Source organism: Xyrauchen texanus, chromosome 8, assembly GCF_025860055.1.
Source record: "Xyrauchen texanus isolate HMW12.3.18 chromosome 8, RBS_HiC_50CHRs, whole genome shotgun sequence".
Lineage (NCBI taxonomy): Eukaryota > Metazoa > Chordata > Actinopteri > Cypriniformes > Catostomidae > Xyrauchen > Xyrauchen texanus.
Genome location: NC_068283.1, coordinates 38552975 through 38565820, shown reverse-complemented (window position 1 = coordinate 38565820; position 12846 = coordinate 38552975). Strand labels below are relative to the sequence as shown.

The following is a 12846-nucleotide window of genomic DNA, read 5'->3' as shown; positions in this document are numbered from 1 at the left end:
ATATATATATATATATATATATATATATATGATTTTTTTTAAGATCAATTCTTAAACATAAATAAAATATTCCAATCAGTAAGCGTGTGTCTCTAATGGGTAAAGATTAGATGATTCCAGATATCAGCTAGCATCCCCACATTAATTTATTCAAGGTTTTTAATTTCTCTTTTTATTTGTATTTATTAGACTTTTGTTTTCCTGGCTTTTTCATAAGTCATAAGTCTAACCTGAAGTTTCTTATTTGAGACTGATGTCACTACTGAATGTAGACTGTCAAATTTAGGGTTATTATTCTAAATAACCCCTCACCTGTTAGCACCACAAGACTGTCCTGTTTAATATATATATATATAAATCATCTGAAAATGAATGCCTTAGCATTAATAATGTAGTGTAATTTGCAATTTATGTTTTTGTTTGACTTCGTAAAATACTTTTTATTTAAAAAAAAAATAAAGTCTCTTTTTAAACAGATTCAAATTTTTAAATAGATTTAAATTTTTAAATAGAGTTCCATTCCACTGTGCTTTGCCCCAGTCCTTTGCATATATTCAGGGGTGTTGATTCCAGGGGGGATGGGGGGAATTAACCCCCCAATAATCAAAACAAGCACCCCCCCACCAAAGTTATACCATGATCAATGGAAACATGTAACCCCCCCCCTTTGATTTTGTGAAGTGTGTGCGAAGGCAAAATGCTGTGCATGCTTTGGGGAAAGAGTTGGTCATCCTGTTTATTTCCCGTTGGTTTTCTGTGTTTCTCAGCCCACAGGCAGCGATGATAACAGAGAAATTTTGAGGCATCAGCAGTTTTCTTCTGCTCTTCATTGAGTGTTCCACAAGGCCCTTAAAACAACATCTCCACTGAGGGCCAAACCGGCATAACTCATCGTTTCTGTATTAATGATGGGCCACTTGTGGCTCTGCGAGACTTTGGCCAGTGTTACAAATCATCTTCGTGTCGGTTCTCAAGGGCATTAGGTCCTTTGAGATCAAACCATTTCGCCACAACATTCTTGAAAGTTGTGGATGTGTGTTAAGCAGCTTTTGTGTTTAATGTGTGTTTGTTCATCTATAGGCACTTTTGGACCGGTGGACTCCCTTAAAAGGTATTTTTTACTTTATTTAATGTGTCTAATAATAATGGATATGAATGCATCATTGGAAAATTCAAGTACAGTAACTGAAATGGTTTATGTTTATTTCTTTGTACAGACGATCAGTTTTAAAAATGTAATACTATGTGATTTTATATATTTTAAGATTGAGAGTCTGGGTCTGGAACAAGGGTAAAAAAGTAAAACCTTTACTGTAAATAAAGGCATTTAAAAAGTAGTAAAAATAAATGATGAAGGCTTGGTAAAAAGTTTCCAAAACAGTTCTACTGTGACCTTAATATCCCAAAAGAAAAAGATGAAATATGTTAGTTTTAGTAAAAATCAACCCCTGGGACATAAACCAAAAAGTTCCAGTAGAAACACTCCAATGCGTGTTTGATACGGTGAGAGACCCGTTGCTGTTTTTTTGTTATTTTGACTTTTTCTTCCATACTTCTGGTGGGTTTTTTTTGCAGATTAATCCATAGTCTCCTCATAATTCTTTCCATTGCTCCTTTAGCACTTCTCCAACATTTCTTCCTTATATTCTCATCCCTCTCTCTCTCTCTCTCTCTCTCTCTCTCTCTGTCCTCTTCCAGACACATGTCCAATAGGACAGAATAATATTTGGACAGGTGTTCCTTTTTAAACACGTTATCCGCAAGTCCTAGTACGCAGGGGGCCGAACTACATCATTCCTGCACCGTTTCTTAAGAAGATGGATCAGAGGTTAAAATATACAGTCCTGGTTGAGTCATACATACTGTAATCTATACGGCACTACATCCGTAATCCCTGACAATAAAAATCTGTTTAGCACCAATTTTCCTTTATTTTTTAAACTTTCTTTTTTCCTGTTTCAAACAACTGCGAAAGCCACATCTGGAAGACAGATGTATGTCCTACAGCAAGCGCTTTCCCCCTCACTCCACGTTCTCATTCTTTGCTTTCTCTCTCTCTCTCTCTCTCTCTCTCTCTCTCTCTCTCTCTCTCTCTCTCTCTGTCCTTAGAAACATGAGAGCAGTCTCTCTCTCTCTCTCTCTCTCTCTCTCTCTCTCTCTCTCCCTGGGCGGACCACCCACATTAGGAAACGCCTTGGTGTACTGAAGGCAGAAATACAGGGATGGGTTTTTTGATGGATGGCTTTAGCAGACTATCACTTATGTCAATGTCAAAACCATAAACCTGCTCTTGCAAAAGAGAATGAGAGAGAGACATCTCTGCATCTGTCTGTCTGCTGTCTTTCTGCAGTGGCATAAAAGCGTTTTTAAAAATGTGGATTTGCACACTGCTGATGTCTCCTGCCGCTGTTTAAAGACTTTATGCTTAGGTTCTTTGTAGAGCTTTGTTTTTTAACTGATTAATAACTCATGCTTTCTATTTAAACTGATGTATATATATATATATCCTATACAGAAATCTGATATATACAGGGATATATGCCAGAAATACATATAAAATACATATAGAGACATACAGTATATAATGGCGCATACATTTCCAATAACTTTTTTTTTGTCAACATCAAGATTTTAACTATAAATTAGTGTCTATTTGACTTCAGGCACTTTCATGTCACAGATTTAAAAAAAAAATAAAATCATGTTTTTTTATGAGTCTCATTAAAACCGAATGGGAAACTTTATAACAGCCCTCCATTATTTATTTTTGGTACTTTTTCAATTGACTATATTTATATATATAAATATCTATTTTGATTTGACTATATTAGCTTTGTCCCAAACTTTCCATATTAAACTATGAAAATCCATTATAAAAATACAAATGATTACATTTTTTAAATCTATGCTCCTCTAAACAAGGCATGAAATAAACAGGAACCATTTCAATATATTGTGTGAAAATTATTTATTTAAAATTTCTAAAAAATTACGACTGTCCAACAGTTGTGGCACTTTATTTTCAAAAGTTAGTATACTAGTTTACCAAGTCAACAAAAGTGTAATTGAAGAGCATGCTTCAGATGAAATATGACAAAAGTGATGTTTGAAGAAAATATAAGAATCAAGATGTAATTTTGAAAACTTATGCCAAATTATTATTTTTAAAAGTACCAATAATCCATGAATTATCTCAATTAATACGAGGCCATAAAACCACATGCATAATAATTACAGAATACTTAACACAATACTGTACTAGTTTCAGATTGAGTGCATCATGTGACTGGACATCCCAACTACTCATATATTAAAATCACATGTTTGTGTATATATGCCAGATTTCAAAATAATACAAATATGACTATTTTATGTCTCAAACAAATATTGCTGTTTAATTTATGCACATTCTGTATATTTTCATGTGTTTATGAGAATTCATATTTAATTCATTCTTTCTTATTTAACTTTCATTACACAAAACATCGTAAAGCACTGCATGCCAGTTACTCACACCATCAGCGATTATTTCCAGTAAAATGATTTATTGTCATGCTCCAATTTCACACAGCAGCGGAAACATTTGAACAGCAGGCCGGTTAACTGACAAAGGTGCACATGTTGAAGAAAACAGAGTACATCAGAGTTATTAGTAACGTATGATCACTTTAAATGATGTGCTTCAGAATGTGCAGCGTGCATTTGTCCACAGCAATGACCTCATTATAATGCACTTACACGTTGAATAGTTTAGACAGTGTAAACAAAAACTAATTTTACAGAGTTCATTTTTAGAGCAGAAACCACTTCAAAGAAAAATAGGTGCTTCACTATTAGTATTGATCCTGATTTTAGTAGTGATTTATCTTGCGTAAGAAATAAGCACTTTTATGACAGTGTTAAGATGGTAATCTTCAATCAATGCCTTTAAAGTGCTCTGGAAACACATAATTAAATAAAACATACTTTTGAAGACAAAAAAAACCTCTAGTCTGAAAAACTAGAGGTGCACACAGACTAAGAAATTAAACTAAGATAATTAATCTCAAAGACACGTCTAACCTCTTTTCTGTGCTCACATTCCAAAAATTGTCTTTTGGTGTTAAGCTTTAAAACTCCTTAAGCACTTTGTGAATTTCTGGTAACACTTTATACACTTTTTCGTGAATAACATTAACAAACATTGCATATATTATGCTTAACAGATCATTTGTCATATAAATAGTTAGAAATCTCCTAAAACTTTGGTACATACATTAGGGTCCAAAAGTCTGAGACCATTAGTGAAAATGCTTCTTGTACTCAATTGTCACAAACATTGTAATTACAAATTATATTATGAGCACAATAAATGGTAAAAGCTAAGTTGAAAAATTAACATGAATTTCAGAATGTCTTAGTATTTGGAATAGGGCTGCACGATTACATGCAGATTATTTCCCTTGTTATTGAAATCACAATTTATTTAAATTACCATGAATTTATTTTATGAATGCAACACCTACAAAAACAAGCTTAGAACTTTGTGACTTAATAATCGCTGTTGTTTCGATATATTATAATGTGAGTGTTCTAGTTTTGTTGCACTATTACTGATAGGCTTATGTATGGAAGCCCTGAACTGCAAGCTGAAAAAAATTAAATAAAAACTGTGATCAGTTCCTTCCTGAGCCTAAGTCTTACATTTTTTTTCTCTCTTCAAAATGTATTTTTTCCTCTCTTAAAAAAACAATATTATTAGAATTATATTTCACCATGAAAGTCTGCACATGACATAAAGCAACAGAGAACGCATTAGAGCATATGATTAGGTGTTTACTGATAGTGGCACCTAGTGGCCAAGGTTGGTACTGCATTCCTTTTTTTTTTAAGAGTGAAAAAAAAACATTTGAAGAGAGAAAAAAAATTAAGACTTAGGCACAGGAAGGAACTGAGACACATTTTATTATTTTATTTTTGTCCAAAAAAAATGTTGCACGTTGCGGTTCAGGGCTTCTGTACTAATGTACTCATCGAACATGTCTGCGATTGGTTGCAATGCTCAACCACTGAAAACATTTTAAATACAACATTTTAATTGAACGGGAGTAGATCTAAATGGAACGATATAATTGACCCTTTTCAAGATTAGTTCATTGCAGCAGCCGTAATTATAACCTCGATGAATTGTGCAGACCTCATTTGAAATTTGTAATGATAAATGAGTTTGTTTCAATGTAAACAAGGATGTTTGACGGGTTAATTTGCTTACATTTTATTTCTGACCAATGTAAAATATTAAGGGGGGTTCAGGAAAAAAATGCCACTGAAAGTGACAAAAATGCAGCCAAAATTCAAAATGCAGGGGTAAAATATGTCCCCCGTAATATGTTCCTCTATTTTTATTTGTTACATCTAATAGTGTAAGCTTAAACATTATCGCATAGACTGTAATTTGATATGATTAGATTTTTTGGGTATTGGGGTAATACATTCTCACTCTAATTATTAAAATTGAAAACTTCTGTGAGTGAATTCTGTCAAGGATCCGTAGAGAAAAAATACCCTCATCAACATAAATAACACCCCTGAAAATCAAGCCCAAAGGAAATAATCGCCTCTTGAGGTCATTTCTGACTCTGTCTGTGACCTAGAAATAGTGCAGAATCTTAAATATCTCTCCTCATCCTAAAGGTTTCTGTTTATTACCAGGTTCAAATGAATAAAATCTAAGATTTTCAATGTGGACTTTTTGACCCCACCATATTTTTTCCACATATCTGATTGTACAAGAACTGTCTGATCTGTTAAGCATGGCATAATGATTGTTAATAACTTATTTTGTTTTTTGTTTCCGTCTACCCATTTCCGTCGCCACAGATCCCACTGTTGCTCCCATGGCGCCTCCTAAAGGCCCCCCGACAAACAACCCGACAAAGGACCCCAGTAAAGCACTGCCCCGAATCATATTCGGGAACCAAAGGAGCCACCCGACCACACTGTCCCACAGCCAGCGTAAGATCGAAGGGTTCGGAATGGAGAGACAAAGATCAGCGATCCCCTCCACCACCAGATCGTCCACGCTCCTCTCCGCTTCCTCCCTTATTCTCTCCACATCTGTCACATCCGAATCACTCTCTCCTCCTCCTCTTCTGCTCCTCAAGATCTCCTGCTCTTTCTCTCCCACTCTCCTCTCTGCCTCCTGTAACAGAGGACATGTGTAGAATCCTGTCCCGCTTTCTTTCAACATCTGCTCCACCTTTTCCAACAGCTCCTCCATGTTTGCTTCCGGCCACAGGGGGTGATGTCTGCCCCCACACTTGAGTACGAGCTCTAGTAGGTCTGCTCGATGTGTATTGAGATACTCGTCCAACGACACGTCCTCAGGCAGCCGCTCCATGTGTGTGAAGAGCACCATTGCATGTCTACTAACAGCTTCAGGGCCAAACACCTTCTCCAAGGTCTCCAGAATTTGGAGCTCCAGGTTACTGGGGCGGTGGACCGGGACACAGAGCAGGAAAGCATGGGGCCCTGGGGCCGATAAAGCCGCGCAGAGAGAGAACTGACGGCGGACTTCCTCAGAGGGGCGCTCTACACAAAGGCAGTCAGGTGTGTCTACGACAGCCACCTGTAGACAAGGAGAAAGAAGAGTTTTAGGAAAGGGCCCTTGCAATTAAATGGACCTTTTCAATTCACTATTAATTAAGAGGGGATTAATAGTGAATTAATGAATAATTATTAAAATGTGCAATGAATCAATAAGCAATGAGAGACTGTGTTTCAGTGTTGGGTACATGGAATTGGTGACAATGCGAAGTGGAGTAATGTCATTTTTTTGGCTGAACTGGAGGTGATATTGTAAACATACAGTGGCCCCAAATGATTTGAACACTTAAGCTACACTTAAAAAAACAACTTCATATTAAATCAAGATGCTTTTTTTAAAGCGGACAAACTCTGAAAATCACCATGGGTTCAGTTTTGGACCAAGTAATTATAAAAATGACTCTGAGAAGTCAATTTTGCTTTAAGAAAAGGTCAGACAATTTTAAGTGCACGAAAAAGGTAACCATAATGTGGTCAGTTCTAAATGAACTGTATGATTCAAGTCAAAAACATTACTTAATATCACCGAATCAACCTGAATATATTAAGTTACACCAACAAAACTCATTTTTGGTGATATAACAGGTGGAAATAGGTCCTTAAGTGTGTGGCTTAAGTGTCCAAATGCTTTCTGGGAAAACTTCACATTAACCCTTTAATGCATACCTCGGGTCCTTATTGACCCGGGTCCTCATTCCACCCTCAGTACCTCATCCATTGTTTTGTAGTTATGCCCACACCTCTTTAGTATTCCTCAACAGTTCTCTTCTAAATAGCATTACAAAAAATATATATATTTTTTTTTTATAAAAAAATTTCATTTATCATTAATGCATTTGGCAGACGCTTTTATCCAAAGCGACTTACAGTGCACTTATTACAGGGACAATCCCCCCCGGAGCAACCTGGAGTTAAGTGCCTTGCTCAAGGACACAATAGTGGTGGCTGTGGGGATCGAACCAGCGACCTTCTGCTTACCAGTTCTGCGCTTTAGCCCACTACACCACCACCACTCTATAACTACTTAATTATCAAAAATATACAGGGTCATTAAAGACCTGAGATATGTAATAGTGTCACTTTTTTGTGCTTCCATACATCATATTTGTATGATTATTTCATTTCTATATAAGTGTACTATCACAGGATATCTATATCTTTGTTCCTGTGACACAATGGTGAATCATCAATGTCCCTAATGCGTGTACACATACATGCTATTTCTTACTCAAGGTGGTACTGATGTTTCAGTGGTTGAATTGGTTTACATTTGACATTGCTATTCGACAAAGAAGCAACGTGGAAGTAAACTATAGCAAGTGTAACACATGAACGGTATTTGGCTATTGTTATTTGGGTGTACTGCTGAAATTATGTCAGTTGTGCGTCTATTTAGACTCAAAAGTGCATGAGAAAATACATATGTGTAGCTTATGTGTAGTTTATGTGTTATGTGTATAATATAACTCAATATGTGTTTGACGGACAGTTGCGTCTTGTGAAATTTCAGTAATTAAGTAATTAATCCTGTTCTTTATTTGTTGCATCTTCTCTTTGATATATGAAAAATAAAACATCAAAATATGTCAGAACATATTCTATTCTGTTATTTATAATCGTCTAGAAAATGTTTTGAAAAGTGGACACTATCTGGGCATTTGTGACAGATATACTGTAAGTGCCGGGTCGCTAAATAGGCGAGGTATGTTATAATGTTTGTCGAAAACACCCATGCATTCATCCATTTAGATTTCAGAGTCTGGACTCTCCGTTTTATAATTTCACTAAACTTTGGCATGCAAGAACAGTGAGTTTAAGATACATTCAAGTGCACGCAGCTTGTGGTTATGGCTTATGACATGCTGTGTCTATAAATGTGACACATTTGATCTGAAATGCTTTTAATATGTCATTGACAATTTTATAAATATAACAAATGAGTATCAATACTGAATGACCAGACGTGCACAAAAACTTCATCGTTTTCAGAGTTGTAAGCGAGATGTGAACTGACCTGTCGTCCTGCCACATTCACACGTCTCTTCTGACAGTCAGCAGCGGCGGGTGTCTCAGGGCCTGAGCTGCAGTCAGATTCAGATTTCGGGCCGCCCAGGATGGCATCAACCGCAGTGCTTTTCGCAGAACCCGCTGAGCCGAGCAGCACCAATCTCAAGTCTAGAACCACACACAGAAGCTAATTAAACACAGACATGAGCTACAAAGAAACCACTTTTTTTTTTTTGTCGTTTCTCCAAATAACTCATGATAATATTATAATTGGTTTCAGTTATTTAGAGTTTCACCTTAGTATTGAAAAAAATGAACATCACTGTGATCCACTGTTTTAATGTAAATCTTACCGCAGCAATCAGCATATCAGAATATTAAAACCTGGGATTTATCTGCACTGCAAATTTAGAAATGGCTTGAACACATCTCATTATTTAATATTTGAATATTATCCTCAAGTATACCTTGTTCACTTACAGTGCACATAGTTCAACATTATTACTAGCCAATAATACAAGCTGCTATGTTGTGACTTTGCTGTAATTAAGATTTCCCAGTTTTAAAACAAACAGTGCAGGCAAATGAACAATGTAATAATATCTAAAATGTAAAACATTTTTTAACTTAATGTGCCTTTAATTTTCCACACACACACACACACACACACAAAGAAGACAATCATGCCTGTTTATGTCCGTATTGTTTTATGGATCTGCAACAGATTCATACAAAATTTATTTTAAAGCAAGAATTGTTTCCTCATATTTAGAAATAAAAAGCCCTGTTTTACATGTTATATAGATTAAATGATTGTCTCTTGGTTTCCACACAACTAATGCAGCATGCAATACTATGCATGGATTATACTTCTTAAATACCACGATAAATAAACCGGTTCCAGGTTATGAGACCAAACTGAAGCAATGCAACTAACACAAAGGAAAGGTTACAACTATGATAAGAATGTATAACAAAGCAGAACTTGCACATTTTAAGAATGTAATTATCAGACCAAAATATTGCATGCAACCTTATTTTTTATGCACTTTTGTAAACATGCACAACAAGTTAAAGGAAATGCAGTTTTCTCACATGAGCCTGAACACAACAGAATCAAAACAGTTTGTAAATAACGTCCTTTAAATTGTAATATCTATAATGGACACAGAAGGGGAAAGGTGCTTTTACTCTGCTTTCAACTATAATGTCTTACACAAATGGATTAGCTGGATTTAAAAGTGAAAGGTTAAGTTTTGCATCATACAATCTTGAAGCAATATCGCCACCTTCAGTATAAGCAATATCGCCACTTTCATGATGTGTGACTTATTACCACTAATTTAACTGACAAATACATTTAATCAAAACATTTTAAATGGGTTTTGCTAAAAGTTTTAATCAAAAACTTTTTCAGTCTTTAATATTAAACATGAGTGAAAACTACATTTATTTTTATTTACATTTTTGGATGGAGCTACATCATTTGTGTGAAAAGAAATAATAACAGAAGATTATTTTGATTAAAAATAAAAGTAATGAGGGAGACTTTTACCCCACACTTGAGGGATATTTGGGGTAAAACATTTTTCTTTAAAACCCTGTAGTATAATGTATAAAGTAACAAATTAGCATATTGTTTATTCAAAATGGTTTTAATTTCAAGCATAACATGGAAATATTCCAATCCATTAAAAAAGATACAGAAAATATTTAAAGGAACAGTACACCAAAAAACTATAATCCTCTCATCATTTTCTCACCCTGATGTTGTCTCAATCTCATGACTTTCTGTCTTCTGTGGAGCACATACGAAGATACTCTTATGGAGAGATGATGTCTATTTTACCACATAATAAAAGTGAATGGTGACCGAAATGTCAAGCTTCAAAAAGCACATAAAGGCAGCATAAAAGTAATCCATACAACTCCAGTGGTTTAATCCATGTCTTTATAAGCGAACCTATCAGTTTTGGGTGAGAACAGACCAAATGTTACTCCTTTTTTACTATAAAAGTTTGACATCAGCAGTCTACTAGGCGATCATCAAGCTTGATTACACTTCCTACATTTACATTTACGCATTTATGCATTTGGCAGATGCTTTTATCCAAAGCAACTTACAGAGCCCTTATTACAGGGACAATCTCCCTGGAGCAACCTGGAGTTAAGTGCCTTGCTCAAGGACACAATAGTGGTGGTTGTGGGGATTGAACCAGCAACCTTCTGCTTACCATTTCAGTGCTTAAGCCCACTACGCCACCACCACTAGTGCCATCTAGCACTCTGCGCATGCAAGGAAGTGTAATCAAGCTTGAAATCATGATCGTGCTTAGAGACTGCAATGGAAAGTTGATCAGTGAAAAAACATTGTATTTTGGTCTGTTTTCACGCAAAGCAGATTCGATTGTCAGAAGACACGGATAATTAATATGCTGCCTTTATGTGCTTTTTGGAGCTTGGTCACCATTCACTTGCATTGAATGGACCAATAGACCTCATATATCCAATTAAACATCCTTGTGTTCTGCAGAAGATAGTCATACATGTCTGAGATGACATAAGGGTGAGTAAATGATGAAAGAGTCATCATATTTGGGTGAACTATTTCTTTAAGATAGTTATATAATCTAATAATCTTTTTATGATTATTATTTAAGGCACATTAGCTGTAAATAACCTTCTTGTTATTATATTAGAAATATGGAAATGTACTGTTCAAGAAACATGTTCTTTGACACAAAGCTTTTGTCTTCCCGTTGTATTTTCATGGTCCTAAACACAGTCTTGTTAGCTTAAATGTGATAAAACCATAATTTTTGAAGGTAAATGAAAACTTTTTAACTGAAAGTAAATTTAAACCTCTTTCTTTTGGGTCTGTCTGTTCTCCTTCACTGCTTCCTGCTCTTTCTTTCTCTTCCTGGTGAATTTCATTCTGTGTCGTACATCCCTCCATAGTTTTCACCTAAAGGAACAACAGAATAGAACTGTCACTTTTGGGTGAACTGTTCCTTTAAAATGAGCGTGCTGCAGTTCTGATTTAAAGGGACAATGATTGTTAGAGGAGCAATGGAGGACACCATTCCTTTCAGATGACTCAGCAGAGAGGCACTAGTATATAAACCCACACTGTGCATACTTCAGCTACAGTAAACCCTTTCCAAACTCCCTCATTGTCAGTTTAGAAAACAGCCTAAAACACAAGCAGCACCTGCTTCGCCCAGCAGTGCAGCACTATATAACAGCTGGCATACCAAACAATTGTTGTCTGCTTTTGTTTTTGTGGAAGCTAATAAAAAACACAGGCTTTCGAAAGCTTACCTTAGACTGAGAGACTGATCTCTCTTGTGTAACATGTGCTTGTGAGCTGGCCTGCCCTGTGTTCCTCTGCACTTCCTGTTTCTGCTTCTTGTCTGTTCTGTGGTTCCACTAAAACACTGCCGGCAATGTGGCCCTGCCCAAACATGTGATGCTGCTGGGTCACCCTCCTCCTCTTTCTCTGAAACACCTCATTTAGAGAGGTTTCTTTTAAGGTTGTGCTCTGCAAATATTTTCTTTGATGAAAGGGTGGAGAAAGGGGTATTGTAACAGTGTTGTTAACATTATTGGGGGGGGGGGGGGTGAACCACATATAGGAAGTTTAGCACTCTCCCATGGTCAAACTCAACCAGTTAACCAATACTTCAAATATTTGCATCAGATTTAAAAAAGCTTTAGCTTTTGTTGTGGCATTTCACAAGGTAGTTAAAGGGACAGTTCACCCAAAAATGAAAATTCTCTCATCATTTACTCACCCTCATGCCATCCCAGATGTGTATGACTTTCTTTCTTATCTAGAACACAAACGAAGATCTTTAGAAGATTGGATCGCTTCAGAAGACATTGATTTAACCACTGGAGTCTTATCGTTTACTGTTAAGCTACATTTATGTGCTTTGTGGAGCTTCAAAATTCTGGTCACCATTCACTTACATTGTATAGAGTTATTAATAGAGCTGAGATATTCTTCTAAAAATCTTCATTTGGGTTCTGGTGAAGAAAGAAAGTCATACACATCTGGGATGCCATGAGGGGGGAGTTCATGATGGGAAATGGCTTTACATTAGTTTAACCCAGCATAGGTGAGCACAATGCACGAAAAGGAAAATATAAAACTCAAGACCTAAACAATATCCTATCTGTATAATATTAGTATGTGCAACACATATGCATAAATACAATAATAAAATCCTTACGGGTTATTTCATGTCAAAT

At 35.9% G+C, this 12846-nt stretch overlaps 1 protein-coding gene across 1 annotated transcript; it reads right to left on the bottom strand.

Moving 5' to 3' along the window:
- Positions 1-5287: 5287 nt before the first annotated feature.
- Positions 5288-12041, bottom strand: LOC127647303 (GTPase IMAP family member 6-like). The gene is made up of 4 exons (XM_052131471.1): positions 11914-12041; positions 11455-11557; positions 8600-8760; positions 5288-6607 (listed from the first exon to the last, which is right to left on the bottom strand). Exons 2-4 carry the CDS (start codon positions 11546-11548, stop codon positions 5816-5818), a joined length of 1047 nt encoding a protein of 348 aa, XP_051987431.1. The 5' UTR covers positions 11549-11557; positions 11914-12041; the 3' UTR covers positions 5288-5815.
- Between the last annotated feature and the right edge of the window lie 805 nt (positions 12042-12846).

What these genes read in the sequence shown, in the direction of transcription:
- LOC127647303 (XM_052131471.1), bottom strand. Translation starts at nt 11,548, where the DNA reads ATGGAGGGATGTACGACACAGAATGAAATTCACCAGGAAGAGAAAGAA. An exon ending in GACAGACCCAAAAGAAAGAG is followed by an intron (nt 8,761 to 11,454) that starts GTTTAAATTTAC and finishes GTGTGGTTCTAG; the next exon opens with ACTTGAGATTGGTGCTGCTC. An exon ending in TGAATGTGGCAGGACGACAG is followed by an intron (nt 6,608 to 8,599) that starts GTCAGTTCACAT and finishes CCTTGTCTACAG; the next exon opens with GTGGCTGTCGTAGACACACC.